Raw genomic sequence first — 25,899 nt, forward strand, 5'->3', positions numbered from 1 at the left:
ATGTTTATCGCGGCTTTGTTCACCATAGCAAGGAGTTGGAAACAACCTAAGTGCCCATCAACAAATGAATGGATAGAGAAGCTGTGGTATATTCACACGATGGAATACTATGCTGCATTGAAAAATGAGGAACTATTTAAAAAAAAGAAAAACGAGGAACTCATGCAATATTATTCAAAATGGTATGCTGAGTGAAGTATCTCAGTCACAAAAGGACAAATACTGCATGGTGCCACTGTTGTAAAGCAGGACTGACCTCGGGGTTAGGAGGAGACGGAGAAGGATGGGTTCAATAATGTATACTGCATTGAAACAGATGAGGGAGAAAACTGTTTAAGAGGGAAAATTATTAGGGATTTTTGTCATGACAGGAGTCCAGAGCGAAGGCTGTATAGTGGAATGGACCTCAGGGGAGGGATTGTAAAACAATGAAAGAATTTTACTTTTCCAAGAGGGTAATGTACTAGAGGGGAAGGTTAGGAAGAAAGAAAAGTGCAACAACGAATGAATGGAAATCCAAAGTCTCTATAAATTTTCACTGAAATTAATAATAAATTGGGGGGGGGGAGAGTTATGCTACCAAGAAAAGAAAAAAAAACCAAACAAACCAACAAGTGCTAATACTAAAAATATGTCTTCAAGTTAGCTTTTTTCCATTTCAAATACTACCTAAGAAAAGATAGATGAGAAAAACATTTACATACTAGGTTGGAGTGCTTTTTCCAAGCCTTCATAGTAATAACAGTTCTCTGCATTCCGATCAATCAAATTTTTGAACACTTCACTAGCTTCTTTTAATCGTCCCAATTTCAACAGCATTTCTCCTAATAAAAGTTTAAAGACACATTAGTAAAACATTAAGGACCTTTCTGTTTCCATATAGTTCACTAAGCATTACTAGAGTATTAGGGAGTTCCAGTGGCCTCGTGGTAAGGAGCTGCGCTGCCAACATAAAGGCATATATGCAGTTTTAACCTACCAGCTACATCATGGGAGAAAGATGGACAACCTCCTCCCTTATGATTTATTGCCTCTGAAAACCTGGTGGAGGGTCAGCTGTGACTAGGTGAGATAGCCCATCACAACAGAGTATTAGATGCTTATTTCAGAACTCTATGTGCTTCCCTTGGGGCATGTTGCTATATTTATGTAACTAGGCACAGATTAACTTATAGCTTGCTGTTGTTATGTGCCATTGAGTTAGAACCAATGCCTACCTGAACCTCCACTGAGTTTTCAGAGATTGCAAATTACATAAGAAGAACTGCTCATCTTCTATGGAGCAGCTGATGGATTTAAACTGGGAATATATGTGTGTAGTTCCTTACTCATTAGGTGCTAGGACAGAATAAAGTATGTAGTGTGCTTTTTACTGGAAGCCATTAAAAAAAAAAAACAATAAAAGACCAACTTACCTTTAATCTCTTCCACCAACAGTTTATCACATATTTGTTTTTCATATGTTTCTATATGTTCCAAGGATTCCTGAAACAGATCTGCCTCTCTCATCACCTGATTCTGATATAATATAAGTTCACTATATTCATAGTCTATTTTATTAGGAGGAATCTGAAGAAAGAAAAAAGAATCACCAAATTAACTGATTGATTTATAATTAAATTAAGTAGTTAAAAATCTTTAATTATGAAGTACATTCTCAAGAGACTCAACATAGACTTTAAAAAAACAACCCAGTTAAAAGTAAAAGAGTGATCACCAGCACAAAGGATCAACATACTCTTTAAAACAAATAATGAAGTGGAGGAACTTTTGGCTATAGTAAAATGAAGAGGTCAGCAAATTCCATCCATCAAAAACCAGTATAAAAGTATTTAGACTCCTATATTATCTATAAAAATGCCAGGAGAGTCAGTAAAGAACTTTAGTAAAGTCATAGGAAACAAGATCAATTTAAAATAATCATATTTCTATAGACTAGCAACAAGTAAGAAAGCTTCAGTGGCATAATAAGGAGGTACATTGCTAATTTAAAACTCATATGCCTCTCTGGCGGCTCAAATTCACCAGTGGCTCTGAGGGAGAAAGATGGGCAATCTACCACTGTGCAATTTGTAGCCTCGGAAATCCAATGGAGGATCTGCTATGAGTCAGTTACACCTCAACAGCAATGAGTGAATAACAAACAACCCAAAGGAAAAAACCAACTATGAAAGCAATTTCATTCTACCAGCAGCAAAAAGAACAAATTACTTAAGAAATTTAACAGAAGCAACATCAGTACATGAGACAAATAAAAAACTGCCAAAAAAAAGACTGTGATCTAAATAAATGAAGACACCATTCCTTGTCAACAGGTTAGAAGACACATTACTTTTGTTGTTTTTAAGCGTCATCAAGTATGACCTACAGTAGTAACCAATAGACCTGAATAGACTCAGAACAATAGATCAGAAACCGCTCCTATCCTGTGCCATCAGCACACTTTCTGACACACTTGAGCACACTGCATCGATCTATCTAATTGAGGGACTTCCTCCTTTTCACAAAACCTCCACCTTTCCAAGCACAATATGCTTCTCCAAGGAACAGTCTCTCCTAACATTCATTTTAAGGATGGTAATTTTCCTCCATATTTGAGGGGCTCAGCTTCAGTTCCCCTATCTGCTAAGGCTAAGTGTGCTCTATTGTTTATAGGGCTTTCAAAGTCCCATTATTTCAAAAGTGGATGGTCAATCCTTCAACTTGATTCAAAGATTCAACAATTTACCAAATCTTCTCAGTAAGCATTTCTGCAGATAAACTGATGCTAATGTACAAATGAAAATGTAGAGGAGGTAGAAAAACCAATATAATATCAGAAAAGGAAGACATACTTTTCAAATTCCAGATTTACTATAAAGCTGAAAGTACAATCCCAGAGGAGAGAGGTTTGAATCCACCAGATGCTCTGCTGGAGAAGGAGGAACAATCTCCTCCCATACCATTCAGATCCGATTTGACAGTGGACACAAAAAATTTTTTTAAAAATGCAAAAAAAAAAGGTCACCCAGATGTGTAGTTTTATAAAGGATTGTTATGAACAAGCTATTGGGGGGTGGGGGGGATTTTAAAAAAGGAAAACTAGAAGAATGTTTACTTGTGTTTTACTGACTGTGCAAAGGCATATGACTGTGTGGATCATAACAAGTTGTGGCTGATCTTGAGAAGAATGGGAATCCAGAGCACTTAATTGTATCTATGCAGAACCTATACCTAGACCAGCAGGCTGTTAAGCGAACAGATGCAGGGGAATAGTGCATGGTTTAAAATTGAGAAGGGAGTGCATTAATTAGTCTTGTCTTCTTGCTCCATACCTATTCAATTTATATGCTGAGCAAATTATCCAAGAAGCTGAAATCTATGAAGAAAATCGTGGCATCAGGATTATAGGGAGTCTCATCAATAATCTGAGTTATGCAGATGACACAACCTTGCTTGCTGAAAGTGAGGAAGACTTGAAGCACTTGTTGCAGAAGATCAAGGAATGCAAACTTTAGTATGGATTGCATCTCAATGTCAAGACAACAAAGATTCTTACCACTGGAGCAACATGCAGATCCTTGGTACCAGCCATCAGGAAATAAGGAGATGCACTGCACGGGGAAACCATGCAGTTAGGGACCTCTCAAAATTACTGAGGAGTAATGATGTCAGTTTGAGAACTAAGGTGCATAAGGTTGACAGAAAAAGAACTGACACCTTTGAGTTGTGGTGTTGGAGAAAAGCACTGAACATGGACAGCCAAGAGAACAAAGAGATGATGGAGCCGGAGTGCTCTCTGGAGGCCAGAAGGATGAGGCTTTGCTTCATATACTTTGGTCATCTATTTGCTGAAGAAGGCCATGATGCTGGGAAGGGTGGCAGGTTGGCAAAGAAGAGGAAGACCCTCAACTAGGTGGACTGACACGGTGGCTGCTACAAGAGGCTCTTTTTGTTTGAGGAAGTGTTAGGATCACTCAGGATAGAACAGTGCACAGATCTCTTATTCACAGGGTCACTGAGTCATACTCAACTCTACAGCACCTAACAATAACAATTATAAAGCTATAGTAATCAAGATAGTGTCGTGCTAGCATTAAGAATAGGCATGTAAGTCAATGTATTTGGATATAAAGTCCAAAAATAGACCCTTATATTTATGGTCAATTATTTTTTTAACAAAGGTACAAATCAACAGAAAAAAAATAGTCTTTTCAATAAATGATGTTGCAATAATAAGTAATGAAATTTCTAGAAGATGGAAAGCAAAAAAATTACTTCAGACACATTGTTTTTGTTGTAGTCAGGAAGAATCAAGTCAACTATGACTTATACAGACTCTATGAACAACAGACCTGAACCTTGCCCTATCCTGCTCCATCCACATGAGCTGACATGTTTGAACCCATATAACATACAAAAATTAACTCAGAATGAGTCACACACACAAATGTGGTAACTAAAATAATAAAAAAGAGGTTTTAAAAGAACAGGAGAAGCAAGCTCTGGTAGCCTAGTGGCAAGAAGCTGCACTGCAATGCCAGAGGTGCACAGTTCGATTCCACCAGTTGCTAGTCTGGAGGAGGAACAATCTCCTCCTGTACCAGTAAAATTTAAAAAAAAAAAATAGGAGAAAATCTTTGTGATCTGATATTAGTCAAAGATTTTTTTAACTGTTAAAACAAAGTTATGGTTAGTAAAAGAAAAAACTGATAAGCTGAACTTTTTTCTTCAGAATTAAAAAAAAAACACACCACCTTTTCTTTTTTAAAAACATCATTACAACAACAAAGCTCAATAAAATGTTAAGAAAAAATAGATAATAACGAACACTACATTGGAATAGGTGAAGGGAAGGATAATCTGAAATGAAAGATGATTAGACAACATGCATATGACAACAACCTGGACAATTAACAATACAAACAGGACATGTATTACAAAGTGAATTGGAGGAGTGAAGGGAAAAGTGCATCTATGAATGAATGGAAACTCAACTCTTTATATAAACTTTTACTAAAATCACAACTTTAAAAAAATTATAATAGAAAACCACAGTCTAGAAAGTTGAGTTGAAGGTTTTCACTGAAGTATATACTTACATAGTCCTAGCACTAAAGAATATAAACGAAAGATGAAGGAATACTTTCTACATAAAACAAACCAAAGAGGGTAAAAAGGGCATTATGTTCACACCACTTCCTTTTAGCCAAAAAAGTGAATTAAGAAATGTAAGAAATCAGAAAAAAACACATTAAAAATACAAGTCAAAGATTAGCAGAAATTCTTTTCAAATCATCTATCTGAAAAGAACTTGTAACCAGAACACATAAAGAATATTTACAATTTAGTTGTAAAACAAACAGCACAAATGAAAAATGTGCAGTAGATTTAGGTGGACATTTCACTCAAAAAGAAACCTTAACCATCCAAAAAGCACATTAACGAAACAACTATGAGATATTATCTCACCCTAGTAAGAATAGCCAAATTTAACAAAATAGCAAGCAACAAATGCTGGCAAGGTTGTGGAGAAACTGGAACCCTTATTCACTGGTGGTGAGAGTATAAAATGGCGAAGGCTGTATGGCACTTTCTCAAAAAGTTGCAAATAGAGATACCATTTGACCCAACAATTCCACTATTGGTAATACACAAAGAAACCATAACTGCCACCCAAGCAGATATATGCACATCCGTGTTTATTGTGGCTTTGTTCACAATAGCAAAGAACTGGAAATAACCCAAGTGCCCATAAATAGACAAATGGCTAGAGAAGCTGTGGTATATTCACACAATGGAATACTACGCTGCATTGAAAAAATAAGGAACTCATGAAATATTCTATAAAATGAGCATTATGCTGAGTGAAATATCTCAGTTACAAAAGGACAAATACTGCATAGTGCCACTGTTATAAAACAGGACTGACATCAGGGTTGAGGGGAGACTGAGAAAGATGGGATCAATTATGTATACTGCACTGAAACAGATGAGGGACAGAACCGTTTAAATGGGATATATGATTAGGTATTATTGTCCTGACAGGAGTCCAGGATGAAGGCTGCATAGTGGAGTGGACTTGGGGGGAAGGACTGTGTAACAAAGAAGAATTTTTCTTTTACTCTTCAAAGAGAAGAGAGAACTGGCAGGGGGTGGGGGAGGGGGTGATGGTGGTGATGTGGTGTTAGACCAGGGAAAAAAGTGCAACAATGAATGAATGAATGGAAAGCCAAAGTCTGTGTAAACTTTCATTAAAATAATTTTTAAAAGCACATTAAAAATGCTTACTACCACTCTGACAAATACTGCATGAAATAATTATTGTAAAACAGAAGGGTAACTAGTAAATCGTTTATGGGGGCCCAAGGGAGGACCGGGTTAAGAGCAGAATGGTAATCACAAGGTCACACAATTTGGTGGATGGAGATAGCAGGTAAAGGAAATGGGAAAGATCCAGCAGGGCAATGGTGATTAATTTCATATGGTGATTAAAACACAATGTATGAGAATGACTGTATGAAACGTAATGTCAATGAAGGAAAGTGTGAAGCACAATATAAACCAATTTTGTATGGAAACCAGTATCTATTTTTTTAAATGCTCAATATCTTTAGGAATTAGGGAAAAACAAATTAATACACTGAGATGGCACAATATATCTATTCATAAAGTTAGATCCAAAAGGTGGATAATAATCTTTGGTGAGAATGTTTAGAAATGACAATTTCTTTAAACACAGATAGTAGGGATATAAAATTGTTCAACCACTTTGGAAAATATTACGGGCAGCTCCTCCAAAAAGTTAAAACATAAGACTTCTCATATAGCCCACAGAATTTCATTCATTCCAGAATCTATCCAAGAGAAATATGTTCACTCAGAAAATGTATTGTCCATAGATCTGTGGTGTTGGAGAAGAGTACTAAATATACCATGGACTGGTAGGAGAACAGGTTCCACCCAAACAAGATATATGCACAGCCATATTTACTGCTGCGTTATTCACAATAGCAAAGAGAAAAAAGCAAGCCAAGTGCCCATCAACAAGTTAATGGATAGGGAAGTTGTGCTATAGTCACACAATGGAATAATACACAGGCCTGAAAAACAACTCATAAATTATTATACAAAAAGGGTAACCCTGGAGGATATCATGCTGAATGAAGTATCTCCATCACAAAAGGAAAAACACTGCATAACGCCACTGTTATGAAACAAGATTGACATGGGGTTTGGGTGGGGAAATAGGAAAAGAGGGGATAAATAATGAACACTACATTGAAACAGATGAGATAAAGAATTATGATTATTTCAGTGTGTAAAAATAGAACAACAGTAAAGAAGTTCTTACCTGCTGAGTCTGTCTAAATTCTTCCAACAGTTTTAGTGCCATATCATAATCTTTCAGTAAATGGTATGCAACAGCATATCCAATCCATGAAGCACGCTGTGTTGGGCGCAACTGAAGAAGCTGGTACCTTGTCTCCTTCAAAAGAGTAAATAATAAATAAATTGTGGGGTAGGTTTCGTTTGTTTGGGTTTTGGGGGGTTTTGTAGTGTGTTTGTTGTTTTTTTTTTTAAGTTGTTTAAACTTCTCAAAATAATTATCTTTTCTTACACCTTTACAAAAAACAAATATACTTAATACCTCTGTAATCAATCAATAAACATCAGTTCTACAAGAAAACAAAAGTGCAACTTACACTTATTTTAAACTGGAGCTCTTGGATGTAGGAGGCAAAGTGTTGAAGTGCTAACCAAAGATCAGCAGTCTGAGCTCACCTGCCACTCCAAGATTTCCTGAAAATCCTATACAAATTTCATCTCAGAAATCCTAGGGGAGAGTTCTATCTTATGTTTTTATGTGTCAGCTCACAGTGACCCTGTGAACAACAAATCTGAACCCTGTCCTATCCTGTGCCATCCTTCTCATCTCTGACATGCTTGAACCCCTTGCTGTAGTCACTGCCATCAGGCTGACGGTCTTCCTCTCTTTTGCTGTCTTTTCAAAGTATGACATCACTCTCCAAGAACAGCCTCTCCTAGAAACATGTCCTAAGTAAGTGAGATCTAGCCTTACCAACTTTGCCTCTAAGGAGTATGTTGGTTGTACTTTCTCCAAGAAATACATATGTTTGGGGTTTTTTTGGCAGTCCATGGGATATTCTTCAACTCAAACTCTAACACAACTCAAAGGCATCAATTCTTCTCTCATCCTTATTTACTGTCCAGCTCTCATTTGTACAGTACGGGACTGAGGATCATGGGCTTAATCAAGCACATCTCGGTCTTCAGGCTATTATCACTGCTCCTCAGTAATTTGGACAGGTTCTTGACTGCAGACTTCCCCAGGGCAATACATCTCCTAATCTCCTGATGGCTGGTTCCAAGGTTGTTGATTATAGATCCAAGTTAGATGAAACTGTTGTTAATTCCAATCATTTCTTCATCTATCACAATGTCGTCTACTGATCTAGTGATGAGAATTACTGTTTTCCAGGCATTGAGATGTAATCCATATTAAAGGCTGTAGCCTTTGATCTTCTGCAGCAAGCTTTTCAAGTCCTCACTTTCAGCCCAGCAAAGTTTTGCCATCTACATAAGGTAAGCTGTTCATTAGTCTTCCTCCAATCCTGATACCACAATCTTCTTCATAAAATCGAGGTTCTGGAATAATTTGCTGAGCATGCATACTGAACAGGTATGGAGAAAGGATACAATCCTGAAACATACCTTTCCTAATTTTAGTCGCACCACAGCCTGGTTTCACATGAGCACAGTTTCCCATTCTTCTCAATGCTAGCCACAATCTACTATGCCCACAGAGTCAAATGTCTCTGCATCATCAATAAAGCACAAATAGACCTTCTTCTGCTTTCTCAGCTCAGCAATCATATCCCTGGTGTCAAGACCTCTTTAAACCCAGCTTCAACTTCTTCTAGATCTCTACATACTATTCTGGTCATTTTTGCATGATATTCAGCAATATTTTGCTTGAATGTACTATTAATGATTTGTTCAATAAATTCAACCTTTCTTGGGAATGGGAACAAATGTGGATGTCTTCCAGTTATTTGGCCAAGTATCTGTCCTCCTAAATTCTGGCACAGACTCAGGAGCACATCCAGGACTAACTCTGTAATTTGAAACATCTCAACTGGTGTCCCATCAAATCTTGGGGCCAATGCCTTCACAGCAAGTTGAACTTCTTCCTGCATCATTATTGGCTCTTAATCATACAGTACTTTCAGAAATATTTCAGTGTTGACCTAGCCTTTTTGGTACAGTGACTCTGTGTATTCCCTCTATCTTCTTTTGATGTTTCTGATAATTCAAGATTCAACATTCACTCATGTTTTTGATCATTCAAGATTTTGGCCATAGCATTCCTTCCCTCAGTATTGCAACTTGAGACTTAAAGTTGTTTTTCAGTTCTTTCAGCTTGAGAAATGTTAGAGCAAGTTCTTCTCTTTTTACTCTTCACTTCCAGATCTCTGTACTTTCCTTTATAATGTGTTGCTTTGTATTCTCAAGCTGCCCTTTGAAATCTTCTGTTCAGTTCTTTTACTTCAATCTCTCTTCCCTTTGTTTTGACTTCTTGATGTTCTCATGCAATTTTCAGTCTCTCATCTGACATCCATTTTGGTTTCTCCTTTGTCTTTGTAATAACTTTTTCTGGTATTCAAACACTGGTGCTAAACTTTAGATAGAAGAGTTGAGAGCAAGAGAGAGAAAAAAGAAGCTGTCCCAAGAAATGAACAGACCTTTATTCCGCGATCAGAGAGGAACGTGAAGTGACCTACTGGACACAGAGGTTGGCAGAAGGTAAATATGGTGCTCTGGCAGTCAAAGGCAGTTTCTTTTTATAGGGGTTTTAGGGAGAACTATGGAAGATGGTTCAGAAAGCAGGGTTGTGCCATCTGTGTAATGCAGATTGTTGATGAATCTTCCTCCAATTCTGATGCCACACTTCTCCTCATACAGCCCAGCCTCCCAGAAAATCTGTTCTGCATATAGGTTGAAAAGGTTTGGAGATAGGGCACATCCCTGGCATACACCCTTCCCAATTCTGAACCATGAAGAGTTTCTTGGCTCTGTGCTGACGACTGCCTCCTAGTCCAAGTAGAGGCTTCGTATTAGCACAATCAAGTGTTCTGAGATTCCCATTCTCCTCAGAGGCAGCCACAGTTTGTTGTGATCCACACAGCCAAACACCTTTGCAAAATCAATAAAACACAGAAAGACATTCCACTGGTATTCCCTGCTTTCAGCCAAAATCCATCTAACATTAGCTACAATATCCCTAGTACCACGACCCCTTCTAAACCCAGCCTATACCTCTAGCAGTTCTCTGTTGATGTGCTGTTCCAGTCATTTTTGGATCATTTTCAGCAGAATCCTGCTTGCATGTGATATCAATGATATTGTAATTTCCACACTCTGTTGGGTCACCTTTCACTGGAATGGGAAGAAATATAGATCTCTTTCAGTCAGTTGGCTAGGTGGTTGTCCTACAGATTTCCTGACACAACTTGGTGAGCACATCTAGGGCAGCATCTGTCAACAGGTATACCATCAATTCCTGGGGCCTTATTTTTTGCCAATTCCTTCAAAGCAGCTTGAACGTCTTCCTTCATCACCATAGGCTCTTGCTCATATGTTGTTTCATATAATTCTTCTGAGTCTGCCAATTCTTTCCAGTACAGTGACTCTGCATACTCTTTCCATCTTCTTTTAATACTTCCTGGATCCTTTAATATTCTGTCCAAAGAATTCTTAAGTATAGCAACTCGAGGTTTGAATTCGTTCTTCAGTTCCTTGAGCTTAAGAAATGCTGAGCGAGTCTGGACCTTTTGATTTTCTGACTCCAGCTCCTGAAGCGCTTGCTGCAGAGTGTCAAGGACTGCAGTCTTCAATATGGATTGAGGCTCAATATCAAGAAGACAAAGATTCTCACCACTTGGGCCAACTGGCAGCATCAGGATGGATGGTGAAGAGACTGAGATTGTTCAAAGCTTTAGTTTGCTTGACTCCACAGTCAATACTCTTGGCACCAGCAGCCAGGAAATTAAAAGACGTATTGTGATGGGAAAGTCTGCTGTTAGTGACCTCTCCAAAGTACTGAAGAGCAATAGTGTCACTCTTGAGACTAAGGTACACCTGATATAGGCCATGGTCTTTGCAATCACTTGCTATGCATCAGAGAGCTGGATAATGACTAGGGAGGATAGAAGGGAGAATTTACACCTTTGAGCTATGTATGGTGTTGGATTAAGAGTATTGGATGTACCATGGACTGCTAAGAAAATGAACAGGCTTATCCTAGAGAGTTAAACCAGGCTGCTCCTTGGATGCAAGGATTCTGAAGCTTCATCTGGCATACTTTGGACATGTTGCAAGGAGGGACCATTCCTTGGAGAAGGACATCATGCTTGGGAGGGTGGAGGGACAGCGAAGGAGAGAAAGATCCTCTATGAGGTGGATTGATTCAGTGACTGGAGTAATTGGAGTAGGTAGAGAGTGAGGCTAGCACAGGATAGAGCAGGGTTTAGGGCTGTTGCATATAGGGTCATGATGGCATGTAACAACAACAGGGAAGAAGGTATTTTGCTCAGAATTTGGGGCTGTTAATTAACTTGGGTTTGGGCTTTTGTGATCAGGCCCAGAGCTTTACCAAGATCCACTGTCTGGTCTTTGATCTGGTGGCCTTAGATGTTATCAGATTTTTCACAGAGCGATCAGGCCTGGGAGAAACTGTGACATTCTTCCTCCATTAAATGCTTCAAACTTAGTAAGATGATTTTTAAATTCAGGTGGGACAGACTCAAGATCATATGTTGCTTTTTGTGGATTTCATTTTTTTCTTCTCAAGTTTACCTTGCATATGAGTAACTGGTGGCCCATTCCACAGTCAGCACCTGGCCTAGTTTTGACTGCTAATATTGAAGCTCTCCAACGATTTATTTCCACAATTTTAGTCAATCTGATTCCTAGGCATTCCATCAGGTGAGATCTGTCTTAGTCTGTTTAATGAGGTTGCAAGAATAATATGTAAGGCTCACTGTCGGGCTGTCACTAAAAGTTGTCCTTGGAGTCCATGCTTTAGGGCTGTCTTTTAATATTATCTTTGGGCAATGACAATTTCTTGTAGTAACTGAACATCCTAAACAGCTTTTTTTAAACTTAAATTTGCTACTTATAAAACTATTGTAGGAATTCTACCATAGTTACATTGCCACAAAGGACCCCGTAGTGTGATTGTTTTACTGTCAAGAACAAAAGCAGGCAAGGTAGGCACTGCCAGAGGAAACACCTAAACATACAATGGGACTCTTGTAGCATAAACACCACTGCTGCCATTGTTAAGACAGATCATCATCTATAATTTTAGGGGCAAAATGTGAGCCCCCTCAAAGGTGCCTTGAAACAAAGGCCTAGTAATCTATTGCCAAAGACTCAGAGCCACAAAAATCCTGCAGAGCTTAATTCTAAGTTGTCATGAGCTGGTAATCAACTCGAAGGTAACTAGCTTGCTTTCTGGTATTTTTATTTCAATTAGAAAGCTTTATTGGTTGATCAATTTGTAAATGCTAAATCCATAAAGAATATAGTACAAAATTTTATACATAAGAGATATTCTAAAAAATAAAGAAGTAACTGTTGTCTTTCTTGATCAGAAAGGATGAAGTTCCACAACTTTATAGAGCTGTCCCAGACAGACTTTTCCCTTCTCATCCAAACTCCAACGAGCAAGCACACCTTCCTGAACTCAATCTATGCTAACTTCATTCTAAATTCGTATGTTTTTAAATGATACTTACTGCAAAAACAGATTTAAGACAAAGTACTTACTCGATAGCCTTCGAGGTCTCTCATTTGGATCTGCAGCAGAGAGAGATCCCTCAGTATTTGCAGATTGTCCTTATCTAATTTGAGGGCATTTCGGTAACACTTAATAGCTTCATCATATTTCTTATCAGAACGCTGCAAGAGTCCATACACGTGCCAACCTAATAAGTTAAGGAAATTCACAAATACTAGAACATACTATGGTATACATCTAACATAAAACTTAACAAAATGGCCAATTTTCAGTTTTTTAAAGTAACCTAGAAAACTCACATTCTATACTCATTTCACAACTCCAGTAGCCTCAGTATTTACTTTCTGTTTTTAGTTTAATTAGTTTTAGCAGTTTGCATATAATATTCATCAACATTCAATATTTACTTTTACTCATTGCTATACATGAAGCAGAATAATGTACAGTTGGCAATTCCCTTTTAAAACTGTATTATTTACATCCATGTAAGCATAAAATGACATGTGATCCTACTTATTTAATTGGGTGGCAATATTAAAGATCAAAAACACTAAATTTGATCAAGTCTTGTTTTTATGTGTTGTCAAGAGGACTACAACTCACAGCAACTCTATGAACAATAGATCTGAACCCTATTCTATCCTGCATCTCTGATATACTGAGCATATTCTAAAGTCAAAAATAAAACAAACAAAAGCTATAGTACTTACATTCCCTGTCTTTTCACCTTGGAGTAAGCACTGGGATAGAGAAACAAGTATTTAGTATGTTGAGAGATCCCTAAGCTCCAGGCTAACAATATAAAAATACGACACAGCTAAATCTAAGTATCAAGTGAAGTTAACAATCATGTCCCATTGAAACAGAAACCAGGCTAAAAAACCAATAAATCATATCTAATATTAAATAAAATCTTTCATAAAATAAGGTTCTTTTAAAAATTTACCAAATTTTACTATATAGGTAAATAACAATGCTGTTATTCAGAGCAAAAGCTGCTTATGGAAATGTAAGAAAAAACAATGGGTTTTAAACACACAGTCATCAAAGAAACTTTCCTCTCTAATTAAGTACAACTGCTAAAAATACACATGCATAGTATATAAACATTTTCTATAGGACACCAATAAATAAAACAACCAAGGAGAAAGAGAATAGATAAAACAAGTATTACAGAATGTTGAGGAATAGAATTGATTAACAGGTACAAAGAGTTCATGAAATTCTCTTTTGTTTAAGTTTGAAATTTTTAGTAGGAAACTTTTTTTTCATTTAAAATTACAGAAGATGAATTAAAATATTCAACTAATGTCAAAGGATACAGACATGACTCTTGACATCATTTCTCAGTCCTTTACGAACAAATTCATACGCTTCTTCTTTCCTTCCTAAACAGTTCAATGTTAATCCTTTCATAGCCAATGTTTCTGAAAAAATAATTTCATCCCTATTTATGTAACACTTAACAGTCTTATTTTATCTTTAAAAAAATAAGTCTTATTTTTTTATTATAGTATTTGAGATCTACAGGATTATCACTCCAATGCTTTATTATTCCTTTTTTATTGTGATTAAAATATACAAATATCAAATACTAGTTATTTCCAGCATCTTTATTTGTACCATTCACTGACAATAATTATTCACGATGTTGTGCAACCATCACCACTATTTGTTCCCTCACAAATTGAGTGCCTCAAAGCATTAACTCCCACTCTCCCTTCGACCATTATTCATCGTTGTGAAGTCCTCTCAAGTGGGAAAGTGTATTCAGTGAAAACAAGTATTTGCTTAAAACATAGAATTCTTTGTGAAATTACTATACTAGGACTATGCTGCTAAAATATTATCTGTCCTTTAAAAGATTTTATTAAAGTTGTCAATTATTCTAAAAAAATCAGCAGACATCAGAGTCTGTGTTGAATTAAATATATTTAAGCAGCCCCAGGGCTTTCAATTGAAATTAGTTCTAACTAGCATATCTGATCTACACCCAACAAAAGTGGTTAATCATCCTTAAGATATATTCAAAGTTTGAAGGCACTGTCAATACTGGAATAGATCTTGGTTTTGACAGCAAGTTTATTCCACTTAATTATTATCAGTTTGTATTTCAAGAGTACAACAATGAAAGATGCTTCGTTGTGGTTGTGTATCCTCAAGTGGAACTGAACCATAGCTGACCCTCCTGCAGTATTTCAGAGGCAATAAACTACTCAGGAAAAGACTGTCCATCTTGTTCCCACAAAGCAGCTGGTGGATGAGAACTTTGTACCTTAGTGGTGGCAACACAATTCCTTACCACTGAGGCACCAGAGCTCCCTGAAAGATGGTTTAGGATCAAACAATTTTCTAAATAATCCTCCATCCTGGAAGACTGGTGGTTTTCAAAGTATTCTGTGATTATTTTCATGTCTAACCTGATCTCTCCTTCCCACACTGGCCACCAGTGAGAAAGGATACCACAACCAACACAAGTGCTAGAAATACAACTCAATATGCAATCTAACAGTAAATTAGCAGTATCATGTTTACATATTAAGGTCAGTAGATATATAAAAAGCACATACCTAACAAAGGAGAAACAGTCCTACTCTATGCTCATAATACAACTTCAGTGTAGCAGTGCCCAGGTTGCATGCAAAAGCTGTTCCTAACTGTCTTTGAGGTAATTTATGTTGACCGCTCTTATTTAGCCTTATTATTAATGGAAGAAAAAGTTCTAAAGTCTTTCAGTAAATTCAAAGTTGCACATGCAGTAAGCAAAGATGGCTGTATTGTGGTTTAGTAGGAGTCAATTCAATCATCTAAGAATGGAAACAAATTTACCTAACACTAAAAAGGGCAAGTATGAGTATAAAGTGGACACGTGAAATCTATCAGACACTCAGGGGCTGGCAAATTACAAATACTGTTGGATTTATACACACACACACACGAAATTAAGCTATACTTAAATGCGATGGAAAGTAACAAAGGAAATTCAGGTCTATAAAAATAGTGGTACCAAAAAAAAAAGAAAAAAGTGGTACAGGTTTCCCCTGCTATACAAAAGTAGAATGTTCCTAAAAACCTTTGTAAAAAACAAAACAAACACTGAATGCTAGTTTCACTTTTCGCCTAGTCATAAAAGCAAAAATTCTCTTCAAGTTTCTTTCAGGTAGAGAAAACAGGTACTAATGAAGGTAGTTTGGGAAAGTAAAGTGGCGTGAAATGAACTGTTTGTTTTCCAGAGTTGGATTTATTTTGCAGTACAGAAATCATTTGGAGCCATTCTGAGAGAAGTATCACTGAAGTATAAGCTCTGTCAAATCTGTACTGCACTGCAGCTTGATCCAGTGAAGAAGCCATGCCTGGGATACAAAGATGCTGCTATGGTTCACCTGCCTGATGGTAAGATCCTTTACCTTTTCCTCTCATCAATCTTATTAAACTAAAACACTATATGGAGCCATTCATCACACAGGATTCCCCCCAAATGATCCCCAAAATCAGGGGTTTGGTTAGAATTCTGTGCCCACATAAATCAAACTTGTGGATATGCAATTTGGGCACTGTCATAATACCTGAAATAACACAAAACGTAAAGGGACATGGGTAACATTAGGGATACCGCCCCAAATAACAGAATAGTCAATTTAGAATTTCCTTAATGTAAAGAGCATATGGCACACAAATTGTACGGATAAACTTTCAAAAAGCAGGGGTATATGTCTAAATATCTTGTCCACTTTTCGGCCTAACAAAATTAACCAACTACTCCTCATGTAAAAATACTACACCTAAAACTAGTTTAAATAAATTAATCTTCAGTAAGACACATGAAACAGAACTCGAAATGTTCAAAATAAAGTCTTTCTTCTTTCATGGTTAAACTTTCTATCTAATTTCCAATTAGAATTCCAGAAAACAAAGTTCTCTCTCACAAATGAGACAATACCTCCATGTTCAGCAAATTTGGGGTTTGAAAGAATCATCTTGCAAAACTTGAGCCCATTTTTGTACTGCTTCTGTTCATAACATTTCTGTAAAGAAATATAAAAAGTCATTTTATAAAATTAATATACACACAGAAGGAAACATTCTTTGCTGGTAAACAGGCTACTGCAGGGAAAATCACCAAGTAGGTAAGAAGCATGAAACTGGGAGAAGCGAAAGGCAATATACAGCAAAAGTAAGGCCTGTACAGTAAGTTTTCATTAAGGAAAGCATAAACACAGTAAAAGTGCACAAGAGTCACAGACAACAAAGGTAAATAATATCACATACACAATCTGGCATTATCAGTTACAGGAAAGATGAAAGAGTATGCACAGGTGAATGAAACTACCAGAACTCCCAAGAAACTAGAAATCATACAAAGACCAAGCTTAGTCTGATAGAGATTGGTGGAACCTCTGAGACTATGAACCTTAAGACATTCAAGCCTAGAAATGAACTCATCCTGGTTATCAACTTTCAGCCAAACAATAAACAGGACTTTCAAGATAAAAATAACACCGGAGAGGTATGAACTCCTTAGCATATAAGACCATAATAAACCAAAGAGCATATAAGACCAAAGAGCAGCATGTGCCCAGGGATGAAGCTCAGAAGTTAAAAAGTAATAGAAAAAAACGAACAGAAATGATAAGCACAGCAAGAAGTGGATGAGTGGTATTACGATACAGAGTGATATCAATGTCACAAAACAATATGTGAAATGGAAAATCAATTTGTTCTGTATACTTTCAAATCACAAAAAAGTTAATCTTTTCCAAAGTTAAGATCCAAAACTAATTCTAAAAAAATGAAAGGTGATAAAAAACTATTGTATAATTTTATATCAGTTACAACATGCTTTATTTTTCTCATGTTCCTTGAAAAACTGTTCTAGAACTGCTTTTATAAAAACAAACTAAAAAAGACATCTGAAAAAAACACAGAATTTAATGTTGACTCAACACTATTAAAGAACTTCATTTCATATTCACAAGTAAAATTCCATGGGTAACAATTTATGAGATCCTTAAAAACAATATTAAACACCTTTATATTCCACATTAGCACATTAAAAACTCTTACAAGAGGGGAGCTCTGGTGGCCTAGTGGCAAGAAGCTGCACTGCAATCCCAGAGGAACACGGTTCGAATCCACCAGATGCTCTGCCGGAGAAGGAGGCGCAATATCCTCCTGTACCAGTCAGATCTGATTTGATGGTGCACACAAAATAATAAAAAAGGAAAAAAAAACCTCTTACAAGAAAGGAACCAAGGAACACAAAATAATTGCTACTTCAAACTATGGCTAACATTGAGAGAATGGGTATCCCACTTAATTGTGTTCAAATAAAACCTTTATCTAGACTAAGAAGCTATTGTCTGAACCGAGGAAAGTAAAAATCTGGTTTAAAATCAGGAAAAGTATTTGCCAAAGTTGTACCCCTTTCTCCATATCTATTCACTCTGGATGCTGAGCAAATCATTCAAGAAACTAGACTAAGAATATAGAACCAGGATTGAAGGAAGACTCATCAATAACCTGCCTTTTGCAGATGACACAACCCTACTTGCTCTAAGTGAGGAAGAGTTGAAATGCTTACTGCAGAGGAACAAAGACGACAGCATTCTATATGGATTGTTACCTCAATATCAGAAAACAAAAATTCTCACCACTGGGCCAATAAGCAACACATGAAAGATGGAAAAACTATTGAAATTGTCAACGACTTCATCTTACTTGGACCCACAATCAAGACCCTTGCTATCTGCAGTCAGGAGATCAGGAGATACACTGCACTGGTAAAGCCCACTGTCAAGGACCTCTCCAAAACACTGAGGAACACATGTCAGTTTTAAGACTAAGATGTGCCTGATCCAGGCCATTAGTCTTTTTAATCACTTGATATGTCTCTGAGAGGTGGACAATGCAGAATAATTGATGCCTTTGAACTGTGGTTTTGTAAAACAGTACTGAATCTCCCACTGACTGCCAAAATAATACAGCTATTTCTTAGAAAAAGAGTAGCTAGAATGCTCCCTGGAAGCAAGAATGGCAAAGCTTCATCTCACATAATCTGGGCATGTTGCGGCTGTTGTTATTTGTTGGGTATCCTCAAGTCAAAACCAACCTATTGCTGACCCTTCAGCAGGTTTTCAGAAGCAGCAAGTTGCACAGAAGACTGCCATCCTCCCATGAAGCAGCTGGTGGATTCAAACTGTGTACAATTGTGTTGGCAGCACAATTCCTTACTACTAAACCCCTTCATTGCTAGGAGAGGCTACTCCTTGGAAAAGGACATCATGCTTGGAAAGGTAAAGGGTGAGTAAAAGAGGAAATACTCAACAAAAGAAAGACTGATGTAATGACTGCAGCAATGGGCTCAAGTGTGTCGAAGATGATGGCACAGGATAGAACAGGGTTCAGGTCTGTTGTTCACAGGGTCCCTATGAATCATATCAACTCAACAGCACCTAACAACAACAATAAAATCAACTGAGCAACTAGTATGTGCTTATACACAACTTCTTGTATCTAATTCTCAAAGCAATTCCTTAAGGTAGGTGTTATTACCTCCACTTTACAAATGTAGAAACTAAAACCAGGAGTTAATAACACTCATTTATAAGCAGCTCGGCTTACCCACAAACTGAGTCCAAAGACTCTGGTCTTTTCATCACTTGTCTACAGCAAACTAAAGTAGCATTTATTCCTAAACAAATAGCACCAGTCAGGCTAAGTAATGAATGTTTGTTGTCAGGAGTCACTGATCACAAAGAACACCTCACTTTCTTCCCTCATATGTTGTCCAGGAAGACAGTGTGTTTTATTTTGCCATATGTGAAGTCTATTCCCATCCAAGAGCTTGCCTTTCCATTCTCTAGACCTAATATGCCTACCTCAGATATTCCTATGGTGACTCTTACTGTTCAAGTCTCATATGTCACTGACTTGGCCACTCTACTTAATACTGTCAGCCTGCTATCACTCACATAGTGTCAGTTTTACTTTCTTCACAGTGAAATTCTTCTTCCTCTCTTTTTATCTGTCTTCCCAACTAGAAAGTATGTCCAAGAGAGTAGTCCTGTCTTATAACAATAATACATCCAAAGGGCCTAAATAACTATTAAACTATTGTTTAATAACTCCAACCTACTAATTTCTACATGTTGTTGTGTGTCACTGAGTTGGAACCAACCCAGAGCTGACACTGTTGATGCAGTTGCAGTTAATTGTGCAGGAGGGTACTGCCCATCCTTCTCCCATGGGGCGGCTGGTGGATTCAAACTACAAACCTTTGAGATTGCAGCACAGCTTCTTACCACTAGGCCAACAGAACTCCACACAGACAAAGTAACTGTCTAACCAGAATAAGGAAACATGTTGTTGCTATTGTTCTTACTGACTACCATTGAGTGGAGCTTGACTCATTGGGACCCTGTAAACAAAAGGCCTGAAGAACCTCTACAACTACAAACATTTATCAAAGTTCATAGAGTTTTCAAAGCCATGTTGTTTAGGAAGTGGATGCCACTCCTGCTTCCAAACCTATCACAGAATGTTGTTGATTGAGTCGCCTGCAATGCATAGCGACCCTATATATAGCAGCTCTGAACCCTTCTGTGTCCTGAGCCAGTCTCACTAATTCTGACACACCAACTCACTTCATCCCAGTTTACTATATCAATTCATCTCACCAGGGGTCTCCCTCTCCTGTACTGTCCATCCAACCTTCCGAGCATGATGTCCTTCTCCAAGGACCAATGATCTCTCCTGGCCACGTGCCCAAAATAAGTGAAGTGGAGCTTCAAAATCCTAGCCTCCAAGGAAAGATTTGGTTTGACCCTCTCCAAGACAGACTTACTTGTTTTCTTGGCAGTCCATGGTAAGTTCAAGACTCTTCTCCAGCACCACAACTTGAAGGCATCTATTCTTTTCCTGTCATCCTTAGTCACTGTGCAACTCTCTGAAGCATAACAAGTAATTGAGAATAACATGGCCTGGATTAGGCACACCTTTGTATCTAGACTGACATCGTTGTTTCTCAGTACTCTGGAACAGTCCATGATAGCAGATTTTCCCAATATAATTCATCTTTTGATTTCTGACTGCTGGTGTTAAGAGTGTTGACTGTGTAGCAAAAAGTTGGAAAAAAACCTAAGTGGCCATCAACAAACGAATGGATAGAGAAGCTGTGCTATATTCACACAATGGAATATTACACTGCATTGAAAAACAAGGACCTCATGCAATATTATTCAAAATGGGTGATCCTGGAGAACATTATGGTGAGTGAAATATCTCAGTCACAAAAGGACAAATACTGCATAGTGCCACTGTTGCAGAATGGGACTGACATCAGGGTTGGGATGAGACTGAGGAAAAACTGGATAAATTATGTCTACTACACTGAAACAGATGAGGGAGAGAACAGTTTAAAAGAGATATATGATTGGGTATTATGTTTATGACAAGAGTCCAGAATGAAGGTTGCATAGTGGAGTGTACTGGCCGGGGGGGGGGAATGTTGGAAGCTGTATACCAATGAAAGAATTTTTCTCTTCCTTTTCAAAGAGAAGAGCGAACTGGGGGGGAGGGGTGGTTAGGAAGGAAAATGCAACAATGAATGAATGGAAATCCAAAATTTCTGTAAATGTTCATTAAAATTAATAAAATAAATTTTTTTTTAAAAAAGTTGATTGTGGATCTGAGCAAGTTGTAATTGCTAACAACCTCAATCTCTTCATCTATTATGGTGCAGCCAGTTGGTCCAGTGGTGAGAATCTTTGTCTTCTTGAAGTTGAACTTCAAACCATTTTGAAGATTACAGTCTTTGACCTTTGCAGCAAACACTTCAGGTCTTCTTCGGTCTCAGCAAGCAAGGTTGTATCATCTGCATATCATAGGTTGTTAATGAGTCTTCCTCCAATCTTGACTACCTCATAGTAAAGCCCTTCTTCCTGAATGATCTGTTCTGCATACAGACTGAAAAGGTACTGGGACAGGATGCATCCCTAACGCACTCCTTTCCTGTTTCCTTGCCCTGTTCTGCGGACAGCTTCTTGGTCCAAGCATAAGTTTCATATAAGCACAACCAAGTGTTCTGAGATTCCTATTTTCTTCAAGGTTAGCCACAATGTATTGTGATCCACACAGTTAAATGTTCTTGGATAGTCAATGAAACACAGAGAGACATTCTTTTGGTACTCTCTGCTTTCGGCCAAGATCCATCTGACATTGGCAATAATGTCCCTTGTGCCACGACCTCTTCTAAACCCAGCCTGTATTTCCGGTAGTTCTCTGTCAATGTACTCTTCAACTCTTTTCTAGATAATCTTCAGAAGGATTTTGCTAGTGTGTGATATTAGTGATACTGGAGAATTTCCACACTATCAGGTCACCTCTTTTTGGAATGGGAAAAATATGGATCTCTTCCAATCAGTTGGCCAAGCAGGTGTCCTCCAGATTTTCTGGCACAACTTGGTGAGCACATGCAGGGCAGCATCTGTTTGCTGAAGTACATCAACTGGTATTCCATCAATTCCTGGGACAGCCTCAAGCAAAAATCTTTCTCTGAAGTTGGTACATGGGATTTGGACTTACATCCTCCTAAACAAGAGATGGACAACAGCATGAGAAACCAGTAGCAGTGTATAGCGCAAGGCATCCCTGAAGTGACTGGTGTTCATATTGAGAGGTGGCGAGGGTAGGGAGGGTTTGACCAGGTAGCCGGGTGTGCAAGAAATGGGGAGGAAGCATGGAAAGGGTAGAGACAAGTCACACGTGCTTGGGATGTGTGGGCAGTGAATGTATTGGTTATTTCTGCATGGGAAGTGTCTTTCACCTGCTAGGTAAAAATACCTATCTGTCAGATATTCTTCTAACAGTGTGCATCCAAATTAAGACAGACTAAGAAGGATTGGTCATCCACTTCTGAAATATAACTGGCCTTTGAAAATCCTATGCAAGCAGAGTACACTTAGAGTAGACTAACAGATATGGCAAATGAAATTGAACCCTCAAATTTGGAAACACAAAGGAGGAGAAACAGTTTTAAGAAGAAATTAACTGGTATATGGAATGTGCGATGCATGAATGTAGAAAAACAGGACACTGTAAAGAAAGAAATGGAATACATAAATATTGACATATTGAGATGGATTGGCATGGGACATTTTGAATCCCATGATCATATGATCTATTATGCTGGAGATGAAAAGGTGAGAAAAAAAGGGGTTGCTTCCATACTTAAAAAGGCCATTTCTAGATCCATCTTGAAATACGATACTGAGTGATAGGATAATATCCATACGCATACAAGGATGACCTATTAACACCACTATCATTCACATTTATGTGCCTACAAACAAAGAGGACGAAATAGATGATTTCTATCAACAGAAACTGATCAGTCAGAAATTGATCTAACATGTAATCAAGATGCATTAATAATAATGGGTGACTGGAATGCAAAAGTTGAGAATCAGGAAGAAGGATCAGTAGTCGAAAAATATGGACTTGCTGACAGAAATGAGGCTGGAGATAGAATGACAGAATTCTGGACAGTTAATGATTTATTCCTACCAAACACCTTTTATAAGAAACATAAACACAGGCTATACACATGGATTTCACCTAATGGGATGCACAGGAATCAGAGTGATTACATCTGTGGAAAACTGTTGGAGAAGTTCAACATCAGCAGTGAAAACTAGGCCAGGTGCTGATTGTGGAACAGACCATCAACTACTCATATGCAAGTTCAAATTAAAACTAAAGAATGTTAAATCATAGCCACAGGAATAAAAATTTGACCTTATAGTCTATCTCTCATGAATTTTAAAACCAACTCAGGAATAGGTTTGGAGCCTTGAACACTAATGAATTAAGTCCAGATTAGCTGTGGGAGAATATCAAGAATTTCATCCAAAAAGAATACAAAAATTCATTACAAAGTCAGAGAAGGAAGAAAATGCCAAGATAGATGTCAGAAGAGACTCTAAATATTGCAGTAGAGTGCCACAATCACCAGCAGTCAGGCAATCAAAAGATGAAAAACTGCACTGGGAAAGTCTGCAGTCAGGGCCTTACCAAAATGCTAAAGAGTCATGTTGTTGAGCTGAACAATGACTAATGATGACAGAAAAAGAATCAATGCCTTTGAGTTGTGGTGGTGGAGTACTGAACATAGACTGCCAAGAGAATAATGTACTGGAGAGGGTGAAACCCAAGTTTTTCCGTGGAGATAAGGATTTTGAAGCTCTGTCTCACATACTCTGGGCACATGGCAGGAGAGACCAGTCCTTGTAGAAAAACATGCTTGGAGCAGTGGAGGGACAGTGCAGAAAAGGAAGACCCCAGAGGAGATGGACTAACATGACAACTGGGGAACGGGGTAAGATGTGTCAGAGTCAGTGAGATTGGGTCATGATAGGGCAGAGTTCTATATATAGGGTCGCTATGAGTTGCAGGCAACTCAATGGCACATAACAACAAATATTTTTATTGTGATTTGAATTAAATTTTACAGAGCAAATAGGTTTTCATTCAATAGTTCATATATAATTTACTTCATTATATTGCTTGCAATTCCCACAATGCAACAGCACTCTTCCAATTTCCTGTGTTTCCATGGGTTTTCTTGATTATTGCTTCCCTGAGTACTGATTATACAGATATAAGGAAAATTAAATCCTTAACAACTTCAATTTTAATTCCATTCTTAATAATGCTGTTTATTGGTCGAGCTGTAAAGATTCTTTTTTTTTTTCTTGCTAAAATGCAGCAAAGGACTGAAGATGTCCGGGTTTTTCATTCTGTAATGTCTCTAAGACTGTGCCCATTAAATGCAAACAAAAGAAAAAAAGGAAGAAGTTTTGGCAGAACAGAAGAAGTGATGCACACTAGAGTATCAGACCAATTTAATTATTCATGGCGTACAGCCTAGTTCATGCTCTCGCTGTTTCAATGGCTTCAGCTTCACTGGTCTTCCACTGCTCTACTGTATCATTTGCTAATGGATTGGGAGCAGTTAACAACGCCTGGATTGGTAACAGCACTGTGCAGATCTGCAGTGCTGGAGATCATTTCTCTTTCAAAATATCTAAACATATTCTTTCTATCTGGGTGATAAATTTGGTCATGAAACATACTTTAGGAGCTGTCACCGGGTATTCTTCTGGAAGGAATGGTTCAAGTTTAAACCTCCTTCAGAGGAGTGAGTCCTGGGGGCCAGCAATGAACACATGAAAATAACAAGCATTGCTTTCAACTGTTTCTGCTTTAATCTGGGGAACAGGCTCTGTTAGCAAACACTGGGTTTCCTTGATAATCCTGAGGAACAGCCTGTCAGATCCCAAGTCCCACCTCTGGTCTTTTTTTAATGTTAGAATGTAATGTGCATAACACAAGTTGTTAGCAAGTCTTCCTCCAATTTTGATGCTGCATTCTTCTTTATATATAGTCCAGTATTTCTCATTATTTGCCCAACATACAGATTAAATAAGAACAGTAAAAGGTTACACACTTATCTTGATTTTAAAAACATTAATATGACTATAATCCAAATATACATAGCCAATACCAAAAATAAAGAAATTCAAGGTTCTACCAACTTCTGTCATTGCTAGATCCATCTTGAAGTACCATATTGTGAGTGACAGGATAATATCCATATGCATACAAGAAAGTCCAGTGAATACCCCTATCATTCAGATATATGCACCAACAACCAGAGCCAAGGAAGAGGATATAGAAAATTTTTATCAACTTTTACAATCGGAGATCAATCAAACATGCAATCAAGATGCATTGATAATAATGGGTGACTGGAATGCAAAAGGTGGGAAAAGAGAAGAAGATTCAGTAGTTAGAAAACATGGACTCGGTGATAGAAATGGAGCTGGAGAGAAAATGATTGAATTTTGTACAATAAATGACTTATTCATAGCAAATATGTTTTTTAAGAGACATAAACGCAGGTTATATACTTGGATTTCACCAGATGGTATGCATAGGAATCAGATCAATTACATCTTTGGAAAGAACCACTGGAGAAGCTCAATATCAGCTGTGAAAACTAGGCCAGGAGCTGACTGTGGAACAGACCACCAACT

The 25,899-nt window shown here is 37.7% G+C and overlaps 1 protein-coding gene and 1 pseudogene across 1 annotated transcript in view; both read right to left on the reverse strand.

Moving 5' to 3' along the window:
• The window catches only part of NAA16 (N(alpha)-acetyltransferase 16, NatA auxiliary subunit), an 82,106-nt gene that overhangs the window by 47,760 nt on the left and 8,447 nt on the right, over positions 1 to 25,899 (reverse strand). Inside the window, exons 2-7 of the mRNA XM_006884568.1 lie at positions 16,746 to 16,830; positions 14,128 to 14,232; positions 12,835 to 12,992; positions 7,334 to 7,468; positions 1,416 to 1,569; positions 705 to 824 (exon numbers count right to left, since the gene is read on the reverse strand). Coding sequence (XP_006884630.1) covers positions 705 to 824; positions 1,416 to 1,569; positions 7,334 to 7,468; positions 12,835 to 12,992; positions 14,128 to 14,232; positions 16,746 to 16,830 — 757 coding nt within the window. The remainder of the gene's footprint in view (positions 1 to 704; positions 825 to 1,415; positions 1,570 to 7,333; positions 7,469 to 12,834; positions 12,993 to 14,127; positions 14,233 to 16,745; positions 16,831 to 25,899) is intronic.
• LOC102864680 overlaps positions 24,706 to 25,899 on the reverse strand; it is an 8,684-nt pseudogene continuing 7,490 nt past the window's right edge.

Source organism: Elephantulus edwardii, unplaced genomic scaffold, assembly GCF_000299155.1.
Source record: "Elephantulus edwardii isolate Elephantulus edwardi_28Jun2011 unplaced genomic scaffold, EleEdw1.0 scaffold00036, whole genome shotgun sequence".
Taxonomy (NCBI): Eukaryota; Metazoa; Chordata; class Mammalia; order Macroscelidea; family Macroscelididae; genus Elephantulus; species Elephantulus edwardii.